The 16357-nt window shown below is 37.4% G+C and overlaps 1 protein-coding gene across 7 annotated transcripts in view; it reads right to left on the bottom strand.

Annotated features, from left to right (window-relative positions):
• Positions 1-16357, bottom strand: part of SEMA5A (semaphorin 5A) — a 340995-nt gene that overhangs the window by 121993 nt on the left and 202645 nt on the right. For all 7 annotated transcript variants that reach the window (XM_082753180.1, XM_082753178.1, XM_082753176.1 and 4 more), the window contains 3 exons: positions 11034-11319; positions 7524-7659; positions 2804-3008 (listed from right to left, as the gene is read on the bottom strand). In XM_082753180.1, the coding sequence (XP_082609306.1) occupies positions 2804-3008; positions 7524-7659; positions 11034-11319 (627 nt within the window). The remainder of the gene's footprint in view (positions 1-2803; positions 3009-7523; positions 7660-11033; positions 11320-16357) is intronic.

The following is a 16357-nucleotide window of genomic DNA, read 5'->3' as shown; positions in this document are numbered from 1 at the left end:
TTACCACATGCAGTTTAGGATGCAAACTCAGTGCTAACTGCCACATAGCTTCTACACAATATAATCTAACTCTATGGAGAACTAAGATCCTGCATCATTACCAATATAATGAAATTAAAGTTATGACTTGCACACCAAAAATGTAGAAATACTGTCATTCCCCCAGTTCATAAGATTTTAGGAGAACTACACTTTGTTTTTTTGGAATATTTGGATATTTTCACACTACCCTCATGTATTGTAGGTATGGTATCTATATAAAAACATGCGGTTCGTTTTCACTTCTACCAATCAGTTAATGTTTCTGAAAAGTAAGTATTAATTAATTATTTTTTTAAAATAAAGTTTAGTAATTATGCTTAATTGGGAGTGCACACAGAAGGAATGTTAACAACAACAACAACAACAACAAAAACAACAATAACACCCTGCATTTGGGTGAAATCAAAGTGAAATAGAATTTACTCTATTAAAAAAATCTTCCATAACACTATATTGTTACTTATGTTTCTTTATCGTACAGTTTCTCACATTCATGCACCACATACTTTCTGATTATGTAAAAGCATGTCAGACAAAAGGTTCAGCTACCATGGAATCCTACTTCCATAAATGACTGAAAGCAGAAGTACAGAGAAGAATAACTGTACAGGGCAAGAATATATCATAAGGAACATACAAACAACATATTTTTAGCAGCAAGAAAGATGCATAAAAAGAACTTGGAACTTTTATTGATTTATTTATTTATTTATTAACTTATTAATTAATTAATTAATTAATTAATGAACCACAAAACTTGAAATTTTCAGTCCTCACTGAATCAGACACAAAAGGAAAAACAATAAGAAAAACTGAAGACAACCAGAATTGTGACAAATTACATAATTCTCAATGCTGTCATTATAATGTAAATATCCTACAATGCAGTAACAGTGTCTTCATATAAAACCAAGTACATGTTTCTGTAATTCAGTTTCTGTCAGATCACTGCAATACAAACCGCACTTAATATAGGCATGATTTCACTTAAAAGGCTATTATTTACCAACCAGCAGGTTGTTTCAACTACAACTGGCCAAATCCAAGCACAGTTTTAAACTTATTTAAGGCTTTCAGATTACTGCCCGTCTTTCCAGGACCACAATTAGAAAGGATAATATGACAAGAAATATTGTCCCACCCAAATGTGCCAAATTACTCAAAAATCTCTTCAGATTCAAAAAGAAATTATCTTCACTGAAAAAAAAATGTTTTCAGGGGGAAAATAAATAATAAATCATATATTGAACCACAATGCACATTTTTCGGTTCTGTTTAATATCTTAACTGATGTCATAAACTGTGGAATCGAGTGTACCCTCTGCAAGTTTGCAGATGACTCCAAGCTGAGTGGTGCAGTTGATACGATAGAAGGAAGAGTTGTCATCCAAAGGTGCCTTAACAGGCTTGAGAAGTGGGCCAACATGAACCTAATGAGGTTCAACAAGTCTAAATGCAGGGTGCTGTACCTGGGCCGGAGCAATCCCAGACATGAGCACAGACTAGGAGAAGAACTCATTGAGAGCAGCCCTGCAGAGAAGGACTTGGGGGCTCTGTTACAGCGGGTCCAGAAAAGGGCCACAAAAATAATCAGAAGGCTGGAGCACTTCTTCTGCAAAGAAAGGCTGAGAGATCTGGGGCTGTTCAACCTACAGAAGAGAAGGGTTTGGGGTGACCTCATTGCAGCCTTCCAATACTTAAATGGTGAGGCACTGGAACGGGTTGCCCAGAGAGGCTGTGGATGCCCCATTCCTGGAGGTGTTCAAGACCAGGTTAGATGAGGTCCTGAGCATCCTGATCTAGTGGGTGACATCCCTTAGGCAGGGGTGTTGGAACTAGATGATCCTTGAGGTCCCTTCCAACCCAGGCCATTCTATGATTTTGAGGTTCTTGATAAGTGCTAAGCCATAGAATATACAATTTTCAATAATAAATCATATTTAAGAGTGATGAAAATGATTCAGCTTCTCTATAATTGATGTGATGATTATGATGAAATTCTATAGAAATTGACCACATTGACTGCAAGAAGAACTAGTTGTATAGGATTTTTCTTCCTCATGTTGATCAACAGATTTTTATTTATTTATTTATTTATTTTGTATTTGGTGCTTACTCAATATGACACTAAAAAGGCTCACTAGTAAACCACTGTTTAGATGAGATATGCCCTGCTAATGTGCTTAGAACTAACTATGTGAGAATTGCCCTAAGTTTTCTGCCACAAAGCTCTAAACATGTTATTCCAACCTAATATTTCAGTATCAGTTAGGGACACCATTCTTCTGCAAAATCAATTCTCTGACACCTTCAGTGTTTTTAAGGAGCTTGAATGAAATTTTAAACCTAGAAAGCAATACTTCTAATCAAGACAATTTTAGTCAGAGAACTGTAGCAATGTATGAACCTTGAGTGTGACTGTACCCTTAATTACATAAAAAAGAATAGAAGAGAGAAACTTGTCAATTCGTGTTTATATAATTTCCAGCCATTCACTCTCTTAGTAGCATATAGACTTCATGCTTTCAAAGAACTGTAAAGACACTAACATCTAAGTTCACAATATTATATAAACCAAGACACTGCAAACTACTGAACTCGTTTACTCAGAAAATGTAAAGACAGAGATAATGCTGCTATAAAGGAAACAAAAACAACAAACTGTTCAAGGTGTTACACACACTGCCAAACTGATTTACAGACCATTAAAATTGACAGACCTCACACTTTTGCAGTTATCACAACAACTCAAAGTTCATACCTGTGGCAAGATAGATGATATGGAAGAGCATATCCTTGCCCTGCACAACATCCACAACCACATGAGAAAATCGGCTATTGTCTTCCATGAAGTAAGGAATTGGAATAACTGGTTGAACGACTTCATGCATTAAGAAGAATTTTTGAGCATCCTGAAGATTTCTTTCAGTCAGATTCACATACAAACCCTGGTCCATGGTGCCGCACTGCAAACACAGAAAAGTAACGTTACCATATGCCTCAACGATAATAACAGATTTACTCTCTAAATTAGAGCATAAGAACATGAATACCAAGACTGTGTATTATAGTGACACTTTGGAATTCCACATTCATGGCACATTTTGGTGCTGATCAGACTGTTCACACAGTGACTGAAGAAGCTCCACTTTCCTGAGGCAGTACTAAGGGGACTCCCTAACTCCAAGCAATACGAAAGGGTACCAGACTGACAACAGATGGGTTATAGTAATATTTGGTTATAACTTATGCACACAGGGCAGCAAGAAGAAAAGCTACTATCAGAAATTTCTTACTAGTTTTCTTTACAATTTACATAAACACAGTGCTAAAGGCATTACAAATTTTCAAAGGAAATCTCTATCACAGCCAGGGTCTGACAGGAATCCCAGGTCACAGCACAGTTCTCCACAGTTCTATAAGCTTCTTCAGACTCTGTGCTCATTAGCCAAGAATGGACAGAATAGAGCTCTAACTATAAATCTTACTAAAAATGTTATCCATAGCAAAGATATGTTTTCTTTGGAACTGACCACATTGTATATCTAAAAATTGTACTAATTTCTGTGTATTTATTCATCACATGCACAAATTCCAGACACAACTAAACAAAGCAAGATAAGCAGCAATTAATTTTAAAATCTTTGTGTTTAGGTCTTCAACTAACTGAGGACACTAGATATATGTATAGCATGTGTGAGTATGTAAACATCTTCATGTTTACTCATACACAGATGCACTAGAGAAGTAAAACAGTACTTCACAACATCATCAAACATTCATGATGTGAAAGGATACTCAAGTCATTTTTTTTTCCACTCTATTCCACTTTTAGGACCAGCTTAATAGTTTTGTCAGTGACATGGACAGTGGGACTGAGTGCATGTTCAGTAAGTTGGATGATGACACCAAGATGTGTGGTGGGGTCAACACACTGAGGGGAAGGGATGCCATCCAGAGGGTCCTGGACAGATGGGCCTGTGTGAACCTCATGAGGTTCAAAAATGCCAAATGTAAGGTCCTATAAATGGGTCAGGGCAATTAGGAAGGGAAGTTATGGATCCCCCATCCTTGGAAGTGTTCAAGGCCAGGTTAGATGGGGCTTTGGGCAACCTGGACTAGCGGAAAGTGTCTCTGTCAATTGCAGGGGGGTTAGAACTAGATGATCTTTAAGGTCCCTTCCATCCCAAGCCATTTTTTGATTCTAGGATACTATGTCATAAATTGCACTATGAATCAAAATATGAACTAAATCATACAGTCTGCAAAACCCTAGAAGTTATTTTTTCATCATTGCCATATTAGCAATCTGGAATTAAGTGATGACTCCAAATATAAATTTTATTTTTTTAATTCAATCAATAATTCCATAATGAGAGAACCTATGAGGATGAAAGACAACTGACAGGAAACAATTATTTTTCTTGCATGTCAGACCAACGAAAAAAAAAGCATAGCATGCCAAAGAAGAATTATTCTGATTATATCAAGCTAGAAAGATTCTAGCTAGAATGTTCATAGTACACTGAAATACATATTGTCCTTGGTCTTACAATGGAAGATGTTCTGCATAAAGAGAAAAGTAACAAGCTCTGGAGAGAAACAGTGTTGTTCAGGACTGGGACTCCAGTACTATTCTAATCTGGAAAATATTTAAATTAATACATCATTACATCTAGCCGTGGAAATAAAATGCTGAATGTAATTATCACCACCCAGCAGTAGAGTTCCGTCATAATCACATGCTTCTGTCTGTTACTGCTGAGTAGCTGAATACTCTGAGGATAAATCTAATTCTCCAACCACATAAACAGAACTTCTGGTATTTTACCATACCCATGCTTCCTCCTTTTGGGGAAGGAAATCACAAGTTCAGCCAGTGTATGTATCCTCTCTACATGCAGTATGTACTTTAAAGCACTGTGAAATCTTAAAAAGGTTACAGCTAGCTCTAAGCATTAGATTAGCTTCTGGTATATGACGGCACTGCACTTATGGAGCCAAAAATCTAACTGAAAGTTCAAATGAATAAAAGATAGCACCTGTGAAAAACAGAAGTTCAACATCACTAATGATATCTAGAGATCAGTTAACATGAATTGGCATCAATACTGTGTTTTAAAAGGCCACGTTACAGCTCTTTAAACTAGTGCTAGCCTACAAAGCTGTTGCTCTGTGAGATATGATAGAAATGTTGAAATGTTGCTGGTCTTGTAAATTTGATAAAGAAAGTAAGAGTCATACTAAAATCAGCCAGACTCTCCAAACAAGAAATTTCAACATTTTATTGCCTGGACTGGGAGCTAGAGATGACTACTGATAGTACAGTATAGACTCCCAACTGTTTTTATATAGCCATTAGACTGTCAGCTTCATTTGTATGTACCATTCTGTATGGGGTGCTTCTGTAATAATTAGACTCATTAATAAAGGTTTTGCAGGAAGACATTAATAACTTGTGTTTGACTTCCATTTAGTCAGAAAGAAGGCAAGATTTTTACATACAAGCCTTTCTTCAGGCTTCTTTTTTCAAAACTTTAACCTCACTTGGATCTTCTTACAATCGTTATTCTGACAACGTAACTATTTCTACAAAATGTAAAAAGTTATATACCGATAATAGCTTGCTTCGGCAATATGGCTTACTTAACTGGTATTTTGTCATTTGGGCATAACGCCAAACATGCTATTCGGAAAAGGTAACAGGGCTCTCTGGCCTGTATTCAGAGCAAATTCAGTGCTTTATTTTCCTTTGCTTGCATAAATCAGGACATAATTAAAACTACCTACTGTCCCTGGTGGATGGTTCTGTTTCATGCTTGCAGAGATCTCATGACCCTTCCCATGATAGGGAAGGCTGTTACAGAAGCAGCACTGAACCCCTGAGATTGTATCAAGATTAAAGGAAGGGTGAAAGGCAGATCCACATTTAAATATTGTAGTGAAAAGTTATTGGTTTTAATCACTATATTAATGTAGTTTTCCTTCTATTTCCCTTGCCAGCATCACTCTCGCTATAACTGTCCTTGTGGGAGTGGTGACTGTGCAGAAGAATAAAAATGCTGTATTGGGTGGCAAGGGCTTGGTAGCAGGGGAGCTGTGGAGTGGCCTCTGAGCAGGGCCAGCAGCTGCCCCATGTCAGATCAGAGCCAGCTCCAGCTGGCTCCAAAAGGGCCCCAGGCATGGAGCAGCAGTTCCCCTGTGGCCTGTGGAGCCCCTGGTGGAGCAGGCTCTCCCCCTGCAGCTCATGGGTCCCACATGGAGCAGATGGGTCCCACACGCTGCAGCCTGTGGAGGAGCCCCCAGTGGAGCAGGTGGATGTGGCCTGGAGGAGGCTGTGGCCCATGGAAAGCCCCTGCAGGAGCAGGAGCAGGGGCTCTGGGGGGAGCTGCTGCCCACCTGTGGGGGACCCGTGCTGGAGCAGTTTGCTCCTGGGGGATGGATGGATGGACCCCGTGGTACGGAGCCATGTGGGAGCAGATCTTGAAGAGCTGCTGCCTGTGGGCAGCCCCTGCAGGCTCAGTTCAGGAAGGACAGCATCCCATGGGAGGGGACCCCACATGGAACAGGGGCAGAGAGTGACCCTGAAGGGGCAGCAGAGAAAAAGCATCAAAGCATCAGGGACTGACCGCAGCCCCCATTCCCTGTTCTCCTGCATTACTCAGGAGGAGGAGGTGGAAGAGGGTGGATGTTTTTACTTTTTTTTTTTTTTTTTTTAAGTTCTCACTGTTCAAGTCTGTTATTAATTAGCCATAAATTATATTAATTTCCCTTATGCTGAGCATGTTTGGCTCATGACAGTAATTGAGCAATCCCCTGTCCTTACCTCAACCCAAAGAGCTTTTTATCATCATAAGTTCTCACTCTGTCCCATTGAGGACGGTGAGTGACAGAGTGTCTCTGGTGTTTGGCTACCAGGGTTAAACCACAACAAATGTGTGCATATGTGCTTACCTGAAATATCCTTTAATTTTTGTTTAAGAGTACCAGTGACTGACCCACCTTGAAGTAATTAGTTTTATGCTGTCAGCCAGCTACAGATTATTACATACTCTAAGGCTGACAAGTTCAAATAAGGAGCACAACAGTTCACAAATTATTTTAATCAGACTCTTCACAAGCATGGACCACCTTGCATGGGGAAATAGACACAATGGTAACCACTCCTTTCCTCCCCCTCCGATTTTCTCCCCCTACCATATTTTTTTTCCTGTCAAATGGTGTTTCCTTTCCAGATTCTAATAGCGCATCCTCTTTTCAACCCAAATTGTTTTGTGAAAAGATAAAATTAAGGATATTGAAATAGGGGGAATTCGTAAGCTTTTTTTTTTTTTTTCCCATTTATATATTTATTTTTAAATTTTAAGGTCTTAGGCTACAATATACTGGGAAACTCTAAAGTTACTTAAGTATGAGCCAAACAACATTCAGAAACAAACCACCACATGTGAACTATGTTTCCTTCTCCCACATATCTGTACCTGAAAATTAGGGTTAGGATTGGGATATGGAAGCCAAGCAGAGCGAGAGTTTTCCTGGTATTTGAAGGGTCCGTTAAAAGCCTGAGTTATGGCACTCAGGTTGAAAACACAAACTGCCGAGGCTGCTATGCTGTTCCTGAAAAACAAATATAAACATTAACTTAAATAACAACATTATGAAGTTCACTTGCTGAAAAATAAATTAAAATATATATTTATTCTCCTTTATTAACTCTCCAAGTAATTAACAAAATTATTATGATAATCCAGGAGATAGTATCTCAGGATAAAGATACATGATGTGCTGACACTGGACTTAATTTTTTGTCACCCTTGCCAAGTAGCTCATATGGGAGAAACTTCATACTTTGTGCTGCTACTGTAGTACAAGAAGGCCATACTTTATGCCCACATATAGTCACATGCATCGAGGACATATTTCTTCTGGTTTCAAAGTTCAGGAAAACATTCTTCTCGGGGCTCATTAATGGTTCTTCTGTGCAACCAATGACAGTACAAAGAGGTAAGGATTTTCATCTTATGGCATATTTCTGGACCCTATGGAACCCCTGGGTAAGAAGCCTGAACAAAAATCCCATCTTCCAAATGATGATGTACAGCAACAAAAATGCAAATTCAAGAAACCCATCAAGGGAAAACAACTTGGATTGCATACTTTATGAGATCTCCTGTTACAGGAATAAACAGCAGCCAGGCAAAACATGCAATTTCCTGTTCTTGTCTTGAAAATGTGACAGGTTTCACAATAAAGCAATTCTGCATGGTGTAAACAATATAACTTAGTGACTACGAGATCTCTTAATGTGGAAAATTGCATTGTTCTTTTCCACAACTTGAGATAAAGACAGAGATAGTTAAGGTGGCAGTTGCACAAATTTGCACCGCAGGTAAAACAGCTGACAATTGATCCACAAAGCTTTCTTCTTTTTATTTTTATTTTCTATTTTGTAACTTACCTTGCATTTTACACAAGCCTTTAGAAAACCTACTACAGAAACTCCAAAATGATGGAGAGAAAAAATAACAGATCTAACAAAACTTTTCAAAACTGAAAAAAATAGGATATATGGATTTAACAGCAGGACAAGAGAGCAATTTCCTTGTTAATGTTTGTCACCCTTTTTTCAAAAATCCCCCAAACCTGAAGTTTTGTGCTAGTACCTTCTGCAGAATCAATTATCAATAGGGTTGATAATTCCCTATATAAGTTGTCGTTAAAGGCAGCTTACAAATACTATGAACAAATATCAAATTCTTCTTGAATTCCCTGAAGTCCTTCAAGGACATCAAACTGATGCTTGTAAATATTCAAATGGTCTGAAAGAAATAAAGTCAGCTTCACTATGAAGCAGGAGGTACACTGTACTTAAAAGTCAGACACACATAAATGGTTCATGTTTTGCTATGACTCACAGTATTTATAGACAGAAATGCTTCAGTTTTTCCATCACAAAATGATTCACAGTATATTTAAAAAGAATTGCAATTCTAAAGATACTGAAACTGAAGAATTCTGAATGTGGTTCAGTAATATCTGATGCTGCTACACCAATGGAAAGCAGTGTGTGGGTTCCCCTCATGGAAAACCCTGGTGGCTCTCCATCATCAGGTTTCAAGACTGAAATCGTACGGGTTGTGCAGATATCTGTGAATCAATCAACTGAATCAATCAATTAGTTGTAATTAATTCCTCTTTGAATAATACGTCTCTATTGGATAGGCATAATGCTAAGCTAATGGGAAAGAAGGAAGTAGTAGCAAAGTTTCAAGTACTGTCAAGGTCTTACATTCCAGGTTCCTTCTCAAAAAGATTAGGGTGAATGATGGTAGCCCTGACACAACCTCAGAAATGGTGTAATTTGTAGCACAGGAAGCTGCACTGTTCCACAGATTGCCAGGACAGTCCTTCAGAGGGGCTCCCCTAACATGACGAAAGCTTTCCAGATTTGCTGGAGCAGAATTCCTCCAAGCAGGCTTTCCATGGCAGGAGAGTGTCAAGGCTATTTTGACTTCTCATGACAGATCATGTTGAACAGTGCTTCAGCATGCCACCTAAGAAATGCCTGTCCTCTAGGACTCATACTAGCTAGTAAAACAGACTAATGATATTAAAATAACTGTTGCAAACATCACCAAATTTTCTATCTCCAGTAGTCCCAAAGACTGCTCTTCTCTATTAAAAAGCAGCATATAGCTTCAACACATTGCTTCAGTACAAGAACAGTGTTAAGCTTATCACCCAATGTCCCAAAGTCAGGAACTGTCAACCTGGTGCAAGGTGCCCATCAAGCCATGCTCACTGCCTGAGCTGCCAGCTAAAGGGTATATCCCAGTCTGGAAGATGTGTTTATACCAGACTGTACCAAAAGCAGGAGAAACGAGCTGAGGCCCAAAGTCGTGATCACTAAGGGTAGCATTTATTTGTGACTATTCCTACCTGGCTAATATGTGCATATATACCTCTTTATATACATATGCATATAAATAGGATGTAGGTATTCAGCTGTTTAGAAAGAAGCACTGAGCAGTGTTTTAGGTGCTCAAGTACCTTTTAAAATTCTATGCAAACCTGATTTATGCAGCAAGAAACTGCAAGTGGGAAAAAGAATCAGAAACCAAAATCTGAAACCTTGTTCCAGAAGTGTAAAAATTTGGCTGCACAGCCATAATTCATGGGTTGCTCTTGCTGAGCAACATATGAGCTCCATTTATCATGTTTTATGTAACAGCGCACATTTCTGAGATAAAGTCTCTCTCTCTCTTTTTTTTTTTTTCTTTTTTTCACTGAAAGTTAAACTATTCTTGATATCAAGCTCAGAGTCCAGAAAGCTTTTAGGTCCATTCATAATGTCTTTTTCACAATGTTTTAATATTTAACAATTTTTAATTTTTAAGACTAAATGCTACAATTTCAGATTTTACCTTGTTGATATATAAGGTTCAGACAAAACAGATTAAATTTTGATTTGATTCTCAAGCTCACGGTAGGATATGTTAGGACTGATTTATAATATTTAAGAGCACATCTTGTGCTCTTTTGGGTAAAGTGAACACTTCCTGACTCAAATTGCATTGAGCCAAATTCATGATCACATGAAATTATAATTATAAAATATTTATTTCAAAAGCTCATCATATATTTATGCATATGAAATAATGTGTGAAACAAAAAAAAATTGTCTTTATAAGAATGGATGAAGTAGATGAGAGAATAGCCTTAAAATTTATGAAAAAGATGACAGAAGAAAACATAACTGCTCCTTTGCTGTAAGGAAATATTAAGAATTCTGCCTTCTTTCATGCACCTTCAGCAATTCATATTGGAAGCTGACTCTTTTTCACAAGACTGGGCAAACAGTGTTTTGAAATTATTATGTTTACTTCACACATACAGAACAGAGAACAGTCCAGAAGCTTTAGCTTTTACTGTTGTATATAGAAAAAAGAAAAAAAGAAAAAAAAAAAAAAAGTATCATGGAATTTACTTACACATTAGTGGTAAAAATCCCATAGATCAAGTCCAATTCTGGCAGGAAGAAAGTGCTCTGTAGTTCATTATAGTAAAATGGAATTTCTCCAGGACGAGAGCAGTTCAGCCGAGCTTTCATGAAGGTAGTCCAGGTATCCTCCAGCACAAACTTGCCACCAATGTCATTTTTGCACACCCTAGCAGCCCGAGAGAAGACTGTTTTCCCACAGTCATGTTCCACTGCATTCTCTCGGAAGAAGAAGTAGGTGAAGTTCCCAATGTCATAAGATGACACAAAATTTGGTTCTGAAAATAATAGAATAAAAGATTTATTATTGTATCCCAGTAATATATGCACTCATGTGGACGTGAAAGTTGGCTTTCATGTCAAGCTGAAGATAACTTCAGGCACTACATTTAGAAAAAAGATACCTTATATTATCTTTATACCTTATATTATGGTGTATTCTTACTACGTAACTGGTTTAGTATTCCATGTTAAGCGGGTTTGTGCTTTGCTACCATGCCACTCCAGATTACTAGAACAATGGACAGTTACTGAGTGTGTCTAAGAATGTTCTCAGTCACTTTAATGAAAAGAAAGAAAATTCTAAATTAGAGCATTTGATGGTAGTATAACCACATATCAGCCTTATCTCATTTAAAATTATTCTAAGAATTATGGTATTTTTTTCTTTTAAGAAAAAGGATTAAAATGATTAAAAAAAAAATAATAATAGTGATACAGGAAAAAACAGAGAACATAAAAAAGAAATCCAGGAAATAACAGATGATAATATTTCTTGAAATAAAAGAAGGGAAACTGTATGTACAATAAACACATGGCCCTTTTCCCATAAGGATTACAAAAACTGAGAAAAGTCCATGAGTTTAAGAGAGATTGACAACTTGATGAGTTGAATTCTTACAAGACAAATTTGATACATGGATTTGTGGAGAAGAATTCCCCTTGTGTAAGGAATCATTATAGAATGCTGGTACCTCTAAGAAACAAGAAAAAATTGTTTTCATTCCCAAATTTTGAAGTGGAAGAACAAACCAAACCAAACCTGCTTGAATTACTTCCACTGTGATGCAACAATCCCAAAAATTTAATAGATGAACATTTGACAGTGTTATTGCATTGGGGAAAAAAAAAAAAAAAAAAAAAGCTGATGCAATTGAATCTAAACATTTTGCAGGAACACCTCTAACCTATCAAAAGTTTTAAGGAGAACTTGAAGGGCAAGAAAGCTGGCATTTCCAGGCAACAGTTCAAACCCTGTCAGACAACTCTTCTCCAAAGACAGCTCAGCCCACAGTTTACACATCTTTTTGTGCTGCTTCCCTCTCTATCTGCTGTGCTGATAGTCTCCAAGACAGGTTTTTTTTGGCAGCAATGGTCATCACCTCCCTAGGATATTTGAAGCCGAGCAGATATTTAAAGCTTTCCCACTCCTACCTATAACTTTTACTTGTTATCCTATTCAGCACTTCCTTGAGAGTCTGTAACACAACACATTTTCCCCAGGCTCTGATCTGTACATTGCACCCAAACACTTTTGAGAAGGACTTGTTGGTATCTTGAGCTCTCATAATCTCATAAACTCATCCTAACAGCACCAGTTATATCTTAAAAGCCAAAGGCAAAATAGTTTGACAGGACTTGTGATGGCAATAAATGTAAAATTGGATTGACAATATATGCAGAACTACACTCCTAGTTACCTTTTTCCCTATTAGAACCTTGCCTCTTCATTCTACATGTGTAAAATTTTCATTACACTAGGATTTCGCTTAAAAGACTTCAATAACCTTTAAACTTCATTATTAGAGTCTATAGATGTGTAGAAATAATTCTTAGTTGCTCATGAGCTGTCATTCTTTAACTATACACATGTAATATACTATCACAGTTACACTAAAAACTGAAAACAGAAAAAGCTGAAACAAAGACCTTACTTTTTAATTTTCTTAATCTGTTTTCTCTAATAATGTGCATGTTTGTTGAACACTTAACAGAGGAATGGAATGGAATACAAGATTTAATTAGAAGTATTAATGTTGAAGTAACAAAAATATGTTGCTAAAAGTCACAGAATCATATACTATCACCCTCTAGACAGGTTAGACAGTTTTTGCAGACATTAAATAGTGAATATATGACCACAGATATTCTGCATGAAAGTTTTTTTTTTTTTTTAAGTAAAATCCAATCATGATGTTTCATTTATTCTCAAAACGTATAATGTTTTCAACTGTATTGAGCAAACTTGTATTTATTTAACTAATGCATGCTAGAAACAAAATATTTTTAGGTATACCAGGGAAAAAAAAAAAGAGACAAAAAAAAAATAACCTACTCTCTCATTTTCCAACCTCAGTTTATATCCATACCACACCTTGCCATTGTTCCTCTTAATCTGTAATGCATGTTACTTTCTTCCCTCACTCTACACAATAGCCTTTTAGATTGTTCTTATTCCCATGGAAAGAACTCGTGGCAGAAAAAGCATCCACTAGTTGCAGTGTGACTTGGTTTATTTGTCCACTGTACTAATGTATTAAAGCAATATCCACTAACATTAGATGTTAAAAAACAGTACAACCAAAATAGCAAGAAAAAGTAAAGTTTTCCATCTGTTTGAATTCTTGTAGCCTGTAACCCAACTTGCTCTTTAAAATTTTCTCAAAAATATCCTGATTGTTACAAAAAGATTCTATTTATTGGGCAAATGCTCAACATCAATTTTGTCCACCTACAAAAACATCCTGTAGAACTCTTAAACACAGAGGCGATGCCTTGCAATCAGACCTTACAATGATGCTTCTCAAGGGGAGACCACTGGCATAAAAAGGTCTCTGCATTAGAACAACAGCAACTTGCTGCGGGACCAAAAACACTACTGGAAACTCTCAAAGTTAGAATAATGAATTACTGATAATGCCCATGAACTGTAGAAACAAACATAATATGAAATACATTTAGAAATGTTTTTAAGGTTCTTGAAAAATCCACGTCAATTTGTCATGAGACTATTTTAAAGTTGTACATACATGTACATGTACATCATAGTACATGTATAAATAAAAACTAGTACTCACATTTCAAGGATTCAAAACTGAGAAATAGTCTATAATCTGCAAAAACCTGTGCATATACTTTACTGATTATGAAGTGATGAAAATGTGACCTGCTCTTGAAACTTGGGAAAACTGAATAATCTCAGAGCTATCTTGGAATTTTGTGGATATAGAGGGATTATCATGTCAGACTTTTCATTTCATTTTCTCTTTGTGAAAAGTGAACTAAGTCACTTCAAAGCTTCAAAGGAAAAGGGAGATTCTTTTCTAGGAAAAAATAGTTTATAGGTTTCCAGATATTGTGCTATGAAATGTCATTAGTTGACATGGAGGACTTCTTACAAAGGCTTTCACTAGATAAGTTGAAATGATTTTTATTATTATTTTTTTCCTGCTGAATTTGCATGTAGTTCTGGAAGAGTAAATTCATTTTGTTTGTGAATGAAAAGATTACTATAACAAGTGTAAGGATTCTGGTGTGTGACAGGATACAGCTGTTATGGATCAACATGAGACTGTCAATCTGTAATAATGTCATGACTATTGTAAATGACAGTTGTTTGTTTGTTTTTTTACATACATATATATATTCAGTTTATGGATGTGTCAGGTTTATTAGACTTTCACAAATCAAATGGAACCAATGGAATCAGGAATGAGTTTGTCAACGTGACATGACAAAGGTCTCCAGTGTAGTACATGGAGCAATGCTGCACAGATACTCAAGTCCATGTATTGAAAGCACTGCCATGCTAGTTAGTGCTGCCTCCAGGCAAACAGGGTTGTAGCATGCTATTTCTGAAGATTGCTAACTCAGCAATCAGACTTCAAGGTCTGGGAATGTCTGTAGCTTCTCTCTTAAAGCTGCATGACTCTGTTCAGCAACGACTTTTCCCCACAGACTCTTCTGAGTTGTTGTAAAAGATGACTGAACCATACAAAGTCCAGATAGTGCTTCAATCAGAAATAACATAATTGTTTTTCCAAAGACTGGAGACAAACCTACATATCCCAGGGAGTACAGTCTCTGCACTGAACAAAAAGGCATTTACTAAGAAGAGGCAGTTCTTCCCTTTAGATAATTTTCTCTTTCCACCCATGCTCGGAACTCAGAGACCAAGCCCATGCTCACTGTTTTCACACTGATGCTTCCTGACAGTGCAGACTGCTCCTCTGCTCCTGTAGAGACTGGCTGCAGCTCTGCCACCCAACACACACTGACGTTGCAACCCAGAGAACAGCATCCTTGTAGCACAAAAGCAAGGATATGCTGTACACCTTGGGAGGCAGCGCAAGAACAGACCAGGAGACTCAAGAGTGTGCAGAGCTGGGGGACTCAGGAGAGCCAGAGGATATATATGCACAAACTTGTATGTACACACAAACATAAATGTATATGCCTAGAAGATGCATATATAGTTGTCTGTTAGCCTTTGTACAGAGAAAATGTGTGTGGCCAAAGCTCAATTAGAGTTGAAGCTGGCCACTACTGGGGGGGACAAAAAAAAGTTTTTGCCTTTTGTTTTTAAATATGTTAACAGCAAAAGTAGGACCAGAGACAATATTGGTCCATTACTTGATGAGGATGGTCACCTCGCAAACAGGGACATAGACAAAGCAGAGACGTTTAATGCCTCCTTCACCTTCAACACTGATGATGGGTTCTGGGACCCCATATGCCCTGACTTGGAGAACCATGACTGTGGAGAGAACGATAAATTCCCAGCCAACCAATGAGATTCACTGCTCCACCTGGATGCATATAAGTCTATGAAGCCTGATGGGATTCATCCCAGGGTACTCAGAGAGCTGGCTGATGTCATCATGAGACCTCCTTCAATTATTTTTCAACTGTTGTGAGAATCTGGAGTAGTTCCAGTTGACTGGAAGCTCACAAACCTCATTCCAATTTTAAAGAAGGGCAAGAAAGAAGACCCTGGTAATTACAGGCCTGTCAGTCTCACTTTAGTGCATGGTAAAATTATGGAGAAAATTATCCTGGGAGTTATTGAAAAATCCATGAAGGACAATGTGGTCATTGGTCATAGCCAAAACAGGTTCATGAACAGAAGGTCCTGCTTAACAAATTTAAATTCCTTTCCTGAGAAGGTTACCCATCTATTTGACCAAGAGAAGCCAGTTGATGTAATCTTTTTGGATTTCAGTAAAAGTTTTGATACTGTTTCCCACTGTATACTTCTGGACAAAATGGATATAGCATACATGTACAGCTAGATAAAAACGTAATGCCATAGGTGAA

The sequence above is a fragment of the Aythya marila genome (assembly GCF_965140915.1).
Source record: "Aythya marila genome assembly, chromosome: 2".
Lineage (NCBI taxonomy): Eukaryota > Metazoa > Chordata > Aves > Anseriformes > Anatidae > Aythya > Aythya marila.
Note: the sequence above shows the minus strand (reverse complement) of the source record. Positions and strands in the feature narration are given on the sequence as shown.